Source organism: Lagopus muta, chromosome Z (assembly GCF_023343835.1).
Source record: "Lagopus muta isolate bLagMut1 chromosome Z, bLagMut1 primary, whole genome shotgun sequence".
Classification (NCBI taxonomy): Eukaryota; Metazoa; Chordata; class Aves; order Galliformes; family Phasianidae; genus Lagopus; species Lagopus muta.
This window is the reverse complement of record NC_064472.1, coordinates 37,062,674-37,071,147: the sequence shown is the minus strand read 5'-3', so window position 1 is coordinate 37,071,147 and position 8,474 is coordinate 37,062,674. Positions and strand designations below refer to the sequence as shown.

The 8,474-nt window shown below is 43.8% G+C and overlaps 1 protein-coding gene across 1 annotated transcript; it reads left to right on the top strand.

The window, feature by feature from the left end:
- The first annotated feature begins 162 nt into the window (after positions 1-162).
- CZH9orf40 (chromosome Z C9orf40 homolog) lies at positions 163-5,841 on the top strand. Its single transcript, XM_048931964.1, has 2 exons — positions 163-564; positions 4,155-5,841. The coding sequence occupies exons 1-2, from the start codon at positions 238-240 to the stop codon at positions 4,308-4,310; spliced, it is 483 nt and encodes a 160-aa protein (XP_048787921.1). The 5' UTR covers positions 163-237; the 3' UTR covers positions 4,311-5,841.
- The last annotated feature ends 2,633 nt before the right edge of the window (positions 5,842-8,474 follow it).

The following is an 8,474-nucleotide window of genomic DNA, read 5'->3' as shown; positions in this document are numbered from 1 at the left end:
CTCGTCGGCTTAGGTCCCGCGCGTTTCTGCTGCGGTTCCGCGGGGCTCGGGGCTGCGCTGGGAGGCGCTGAGCCACACGCGGCAGGGCGGGGCCCCCCGGCGGTGTGGTCTCGCCTAGTCCCGCCCCGTGCGGGCGACGGGGAACCGGCGGCGCGCATGCGCTTTCGGCGAGCGGTGGTGGTGCGTTCGCGGCCGGGAGCTTTGCGTTACGCGGAGCCTCCGCGCCCGGCTTCTCCCATGGCCAAGCGGCGCGCGGAACCGCTGGTCTGTTACGCGCCCTTCAAGCGGCTCCTGCGGGAGCCGCCGCCGCCTCCCCGCTCCTCCCTGTCCGAACGCCGCCCGCGGAACGAGGCAGCGGGCGCCGGAGCCGCCGCCAAGCGGAAGCTGGAGGAGGCCGAGGCGCCGCCGGGAAAGCGTCCCGGGCTGCGCGGCGGCGGTCCTCGAGGGGAGCTGAGCGATGCGGCGGGCAGGCGGCGGCGGCGGGGCGAGCCCGCGGCGCCTCACGACGGGCGGACGGCGGAGGGGAGCGACGGCAGGCGGGGCGAAGAACCGGCGGCCGCCCCGGTAACGACGCGGAGAGCGGGGCGGGGCGGGAGGTTAGCCGTCTGGGGTGGGCCTCGCTCTGGGGCGCTCCGGTACGGCGCTGCAGGCCCCGCATAGCCACGTGCCCGCGGGCAGCCCCTGCGGGCTCATCGTCCTTCTGCGCTGTGTTTTGTGCTAAGAAAGCGGTATTTCTGCCCTCTCCAATCGTTCTGCACTGGAGAGGCTGGGGGGAGAGCTTTACTCGGTTTATTCCGTCTTCGGTCACATCCCCGTCCAAAAGCGAAGTGGAAGTTTGAAGGTAGTGCCTCTCACAAATCGGGCTTAGGCTGTATGACAGCCCATCTGCCCAGTCGGTTTTCGGGCGGGCCCCCATTAGTGGCGGCCCCCCATTAGTGGCGGCCCCAGCATGCTGCTGGTGCTGCGATGACGGAGTGACGGCACGCGGTTGGCTTCCAGCGCACTGTCCGCCGCCGAACAATGGAGCAGGATGGCAGCATTTTGTGCGGTAGCATAGCAGACAACATGTGGTTCTTAGCTTCTTCAAAGTAACGCCTGCCTAGAGGTCTGCGGGTGTACGCTCACGTGGACCTTTCAGATGAAAGCAAAGGATTGGATCTGGTGGCTTTGTGGGAGCAGGTCTGATAAAAACTGGGACGTCAGACCCGTTCTCAAGTTGGTCCATCATTTGTATGGCACCACACCATGACTTGGAAAGACATGTTTTCAGTAGTCTGTGGGAATAGGACAAGGGGAAACGGCCATAAACTGGAGCATAGGAAGTTCTGCACCAATATGTGAAGGAACTTCTTCACTGTGTGATGGAGCACTGGAACAGGCTGCCCGGGGAGGTTGTGGATGTCTACGTGTTTGGCCTGCTTTGCAGGGGGGCTGGAGTCGATGATCTCTACAGGTCCCTTTCAACCCCTACAGTTCTGTGATTTGTGACTTATTTTATCTCGGGCTTTCTGTCTGCTTTTTCTGTCAGATTGTAGAATTGAGGCATGAAGGAATTGAGGGAAAAAATATAGTATACAAGTATGCTATATACTTTGTATACTTTATATATACTTTATTCTTTGTATGCTTTGCTATATAAAACATTTTCGTTAGGCAGTATTTTTTAGTTGTGTGTTTCCCTAAGTAAAAGTATTTTACAGACGTGTCTCTCTCCCCTGAACCACAGCGTGATCAATAGCAGACAGGAGGTGTTCCTTCCATATTCTGAACCTTTAACCTGCATGGTTTGCATCTTAAACAGCAGTAACTATTTCTCATGATGATTCTTGTACCTTTCAGAAAGTGCAGCTGTAGATCAGCATTGTTCTTTGCTCTTTGGTGGTTTGTTTAGTTTGTGACAGTAGTGACCATGGTCAGAACAGTGTAAATTTTACACTTATTGTTAAATTTGCTGGCAATTATCCTTAAGTTGGCCAGAGAAGAAATGTACTTCAGTTTATTTGCAAGCATACTTGACAATATTTGCAACTGCATTTGAGAAATTAACTCTTAAACAGCTTCATCCAGTGAAGATTAACTTCATTTTTCTCAGCTTGTTTTGGAGATACGTAGGTGAAGAGGAATATTTGATGCACTAATGTTGAGTATTTGCTCCTCTCTGGTGTGCTTCTCTGGCTTGTTTGCTTTCACACAGAATTTTTGTGAAGAATATAAATAAAGCAGAATACTGCTGCTCTTGAGACTTAAATGCTCATGAAATTAATCCCATTTGTAGTACAAGGCCAAAATCTGTATCTGCATCTTTGTAGTTACGAGGTTTTGGATTATAATAGTTTAAAAATGCTGTCCATTAATGAGTGTGTGCAAAACAGGTAGCACAGAGGTATTCTGATGTGAAGAATCGAGCTCTTACGATACGAGCAGTAACCTATTACTAAATCATAAAAAAGGGAATTCATTAAACGTATAGAGAGTTGTCAAGAGTAGCTGACATATTCTGAGTTGGTTTTCAGAGATACTCTCCACCTGCCTTATGCAGTACTGAGTGTGCGAGACATCCCCGTGTGGAGCTTGGACTGGAACGTCTTCCCTTTCTCTTTCTCTCTTTGTTTTTTTTTGTTAATATTATGCTGTATTTAAAATTCAGTTTACAAAACTGTATCTCAGATGTGTACAGCTGCTTTCAGATGCTGGGTGTTCAGATAGGTATTCTTTCAGTTTCCATATCCTCCTGTTATCATGGCACCTTATCATTCACATGTTTTTGCTTGCTGATGCAATTAAAGGGAACTTTGGTTCTGTAATCTTTAGTGAAGGCAGTCTTTGTGCAAGTTAATGCATTAGTAGGACTCTACAGGTGCACAAACGTGCTGTTGTTATGACATGTCTTCACATCTCAAACCTAATATTAAAGGCTTTTTATAACGCAGGTTTTGATGGTAGAAAAAGGGGTTAACTAATACAAACTGGAATTCATGGTAGGCCTGTATTGCAATGAATAGAAAAATGTTTCTTTAGAGGGGAAGTATTGTAAGTTTATACACTTCTTAAATGTAGTTAAAGAAAAAAAGGCATCATTATTCTGGTAGCTGAGAAGGGTTATGGCCAGTGCTTACTGTAATTTATTGAACATTATGTTTTTTTTAGTAATCAATTACAGAGTCAGCAGACTAGAGCCATATCAAAGCAATTGTAACAATTTAGTTGCAAAACTGATTTTTTCAGCAACTGGTTATGCTGAGACATTTAATATAATGTCTAACAGTTCCAATTATAAGTTAATAAAAGCATTTATTGTTTTTGTAATACCAGAAAAAGATGCACGCTTAAGATGCAAGGAGCAGCTTGAGAATTCCTCTTCTCACTTCTTACATGTGTAATTTCTATGTGCATATGCACAGGTTGGCTGCCCAGTCTGTAAATTTTATTCTGTGGTTAAGGATGTAAGGTTAAAAACCAATTGTGCTACCCAACAGAGATTTTCTAAATTTTTTTCAGTGACATGTAGATACCAAGTAAGGTAGATACCAAGTAAGTGAATGTTCCTCTCATGTTGTTCCTGTATGGCTTACCAGTCCCTTCTTCTCCTTGGACCTAAAAGACATCTTGATTTTTCTGATGCCTACTTGAGAACAAAATGTACATATAGAAATGAAGAAATACAATGTGGCAAAATAGTTGAACGTTTTCTTTTGAATACCAGCTTCTAAATGCACATGAAATGTCTGTATTATTGTGAGAAGAAAAGAATGAACAATTTATGTATGTGTGAAGTACAGTAATTGCATAGGTTTTTTCAGTATTACTCAACTACGTCCCTGAAAAGGCTGCCCCAGCATGTGGTTTATTCCCCTATCCGTGGAGACTTTCGAGGTGAGGCTGGATAAGGCCCTGGGGAACGTGACTTAACTGTGGTGCCCCTGTTCATTGCAGGGGAGTTGGACTAAATGGCCTTCAGAGGTCCCTTCCAACTCTAAGGATTCTATGATTCTGTGATTTTAATGAAAGATTGCCAATTGAACAAATTGATGGGGTCATAGAGATGTTTCCCAGAAGTGATGCAGTAGTTGAGTACTTGACAAAAGTGAATTATTTGCTTAATTGATTAATGTGATTATATTAATATTTTGTTGCCTTTTTTTATCTTTTCAAAGCAAGAAGAATTCAATCAGTATAACTCATTCTTGTATTGGAGAGCACCATTGCCTGCAATTGATTTATCTGATATTCAGAGCCTGCATGGAGAGACTACATGTGCTGATAAAACTCCTTCAAGGACTGATACCATGGAGACTGAGATGGAGACCTGATCAGTTGTTTCATAGCTGTACATCTACTTGCAGGAAGCTCATTTCTGTTTGGATTCAGTTTTTCCTGTGTGGGAGAAAAATCAACGTGCTTCTGTTTTCATGAAGAAACAGTGTTATATCAATATGAAAAGGCAAGTCAGAGCTGTCAGGTTGGTGGAATAATCACAATTAGGTACTGTTAGCTGGCTGGAGATGTGAACTTAGTGATTCTGTGTGGAGGAGGCTATGTTTGTTTAGCATGAAGGCTTGAATTCATGGAAGCAAAGTAGAAGAAAATAACAGAAAATTAGTTAACTTCTGGATGTAGTTTTTAAAAAACAGTTGGATAAGTTACACATGGAAAGGAATTGGAAATTAGTTTAGCCTGTCTTGAACAAGAAGTGTAACTGTTGTACCAGAATATGAAATTCTTCATCGTAAAGCACAGAAACTGGTACTTCTTATTTTTTTTTCAGTGTAATAATACCTAAGCCAAAAAAAAAAATATAAGTCCACCAAAACCAGACAAAACATTCCCTTTTCTATGCAAACCAAAAATGAGTGTGTTGGGGATGGGAAGGGAAAAGGGGATCTATTCTGTAAGCTGCCAGTGTTGTGAATGATGAGTCTTCTTATGATCACTCAAAGCAGCTGGCTTTTAGATTTTTTTTTTAATCCGTTCTAAAGTTAATGATTTTCTTACTCTTTGTGAAATTAAACTAGCTGGTAATGTGGAAATAGCAGCTGTATGCAGGGTCATGAAAGGTTAATGCAGTATGAATTGTGTACCTAGTTGACTGAGGTTTAAAGTCTTTTGCAGATGTTGTGCATTTTGCAGAAATCTTTTTTTTTTACAGAAGTTCGATTAGCTCATGGTTTGTTTTTGCTTGTTTGTTTGTTTCTGCTGTGAAATATGATTGTAATGCGCTTTTTTGTAATTTATTTACAAGTTAAAATACAATTAGAAATACATGTTTTCAGTAATAGGTTGAAATTTAAAGTTGTATTGGCAGACTGTCAGACTTGTGAATGTGACTTGTTTTTAGGTGAGTTTGTTATATTTTTGCTGGAGTCATCTTAAAATTAAAAGAAATCTTTTTACTAATGTATTTGTCAATAAAATTTAGTCTGTGCGTGTTTGAAAGCTTGGGACTATTATTGTTTGAAACTCCTGACTCTTCTCAAGATTGTTTCTGTAACTTGGCTGTTTTATTTATTGTCCTTATTGAAAAAGAGGCAACTTGTCCGCCTTCTTAGTAAAACAGCTCAGAACCTTTTCTCAGCATTTGTACTGTAAAATATTTCTGTTGTCAGGGTTCCCTAGTGCAGAAGAAAGGAAAAGGCTTACTAAATTGGACATTTCATGATGCTTGTTCAGATCTGCTTCTAATTGCTATCACATTGGTAAGATACACATTGAAAACAATACTCATATTAAGCATGCATTTTAATGTTAAGTCCAAATCTAGTTCTCTTAAGCGATGCTTTAAAAATGCTTCAAAACCCTACTAGATTTCTGTCAAAAATGCAACCATTATTGTTTAGTATAACCAAAGTAAATGAGAAAGAAAGGAAATACATTTGTGGGTTTGTTTGTTTTGTTTTGTTTTTAACACTAATATACTTAGTATATTTCTAATATATATTTATATATTATATAATATATATATATTTATATATATTTCTAATATATATATATATATATATATATATATATATAGCCTTTCTGTATTTGCAGTCCATCTAATATTTCACACCATTTGGTATTTCTCAGGATACACTATTTTACATTATTACTTATGCAGGTACATGTAGCTCGCCCTGGAAGTAATACCTCCTATTTATTTCTATGGAAGCAGTGACAGATTCCAGCCATGAACAAGAGTCTTCAGGCCATGCTTAATAAAAATCCACATTAGGATCTGGAATGTGGCTTGTCTTTCATGTTGCTGTCACAACTGCTGAAACACACTGCCCACCACTTCACTGCACTCACATCCGCACTTTGGTCTCCATCAGCGTTCAGCAAGTATCAGTGAATGACAGTGAGCCTTTTTTTTTTCTGCATGGAGGAGTTCGATCATAGAACTGTAGTTGTTGGAAGCACATCTAGTTGAATCTCCTGCTAAAGCAGGTCCTGTAGGTTGCCGAGGAAAGTATGAGCAAACAACCTCCTGTGAGCGCTTGGAATGGAAGGCAAGCCTGACATAAAGATTGCTGCCAATTTGTATTGCACCCTAACCAGAACAGGCAAAAAATGTCTAAGTTTCTGAAAGTGTAAATAATTCATAGAACATGGATTATTGTGCACATAGTAAACATTCAATTTTTATTTTCCTGAATATATCACCGTATCAATGAAAATCATTGAATAGTGGAGGGAGACCCAAGGCTGGTGCCTGAATATGTGCAGTGCTGGTATGGGAGGTCACCAGCCAACAGGTTGTGATGTTAGCGAGAGATGACTGTAACTTTGCTGACCCTCACTTCATAAATTCAGCTGCTGCCCGAGCCCAGTGTGGACTAGTATCTGCACTCCAGTAAAGCAGACTGAGATTTGGACCAGTGACCAAGGCTTTAGTCAGGTTATGCTGTGAGGCTGCTGGCAGCAGTTATTGGTGCCCATCCCATAGCATCAACCATAGCATCCCGTAGCATCCCATAGCATTTCCTTGGTCCTGCCTGGCTCAGGCAGCTAGGACCCTGCAGGGTGCACTTGCAACAGTGAGTGGTATGGGGACATGGCCCCCAGGGTGGTTAGTGTGGAGCAGGAGCTGGGAGTGTTTGCTGCTGAGAAACTGGAGTGTCATTGCTGACTGCTTTGAATATGTGGTGTGACCGCAGCCTCTCGCAGTTTGTGACAGCTCCTGCCTGTTGCAGCACCAGTGAGGGAGCAGCTTCCTGACTTCAGCTCTTCCTATCCCACTTCCCAGGACCATGAAGGTGGCATCTAACTGGACCTGTCAGTGGGCACAGCTGGGATGATGTCACCTGTATGATCCCATTTCCAACAGCTTTGCTATGGCTGTGTGTTCTTGTGGGAAAAGAAATTGACTTGTGCTGCATGCTGGCACTGGAAGTGGACCAACCGATACTCAATGAGGTGACACAATGATAACCTTTAGTGTCCTGTCCTGCAGCCACAGCATGCTCAGTTTCTGGCCTGCAGGATGAGCAGGGGTCTGCAGAACTAGTGTTTGTTGCTTCTGAGCACAGCTTCACACCCAAGATTTGGGCTGCCTTTTTCCAACGACATCCAGAAGACCTTAAACCCCTGCTCCAGTGGCTCCAACAGGAGATTGAGAGAATCTGCAGCAACAAATGATAGGAGGTGCCTGCAGGACAGTGCAATGTTGGCTTGACCAAATGGCTGTACGGGCACTGCCGCCATTCGTCCAAGACCTCATGCAGCCCTTTTTGAAGAGGCTTATCACTACTATATAGCCCTATATAGCTTAGAGATCCGTGATCAGCAGGGCTGCTGGGATACCCATGCTGAGGAGGGTGGGAGGAGCTCCACAGCCACCCTGGCCCCTCCACCTTCCATCACAGTCCTTCTGCCCCTGGCCCAGGTCACTGCCAGCCCTACAGGCCCCAGCACTGAGTGGCCCCAGCATCCTATGTGGGCATCCAAAAGCTCACCACCACAACCATTTTATCCTCAGAGGAGGAGATGCAGGAAGAGCTGGTGCAGTTGGCAACAGTGGGCCCCTCCATCCAGGGCAGAGACCACTTTGGTGGCCATGGTGCCCATCAAAGAGGAAAGCCCACAGCAGCACCCAGAACTAGCCCTCACCCTGCAAGAGGGCTCAAGGAGCTGGGAGGAGAACATGTCACCAGGATAGGCTCATTTCCTGTCATAGTGCCAGCTCCAGGCCACAAATGATGAAGTTAATTAATTTAGTTTAATGTTAGCCAACTGAGCTATGGTTTTATTTTCTCTTTGGATTTCAGACGAGTTAGTCTAAAGATAAAACTTGACTACTTTTAGGTGAGATACCTCAGATCTGAGCTTGTATCTGAGTCCTACTCAAGATGAATTCCAAAAGGTAAGAGAAATCTTCCCAGATGAGTTACTGACAACTAACTCGATGCTTCTCTTTCTGTACTCAAACACACTGAAAGTTTCATTTGTCGTATTTCTCTACGAAGGGCTTACTGTAGTTTCACAACCAGTATTCACTA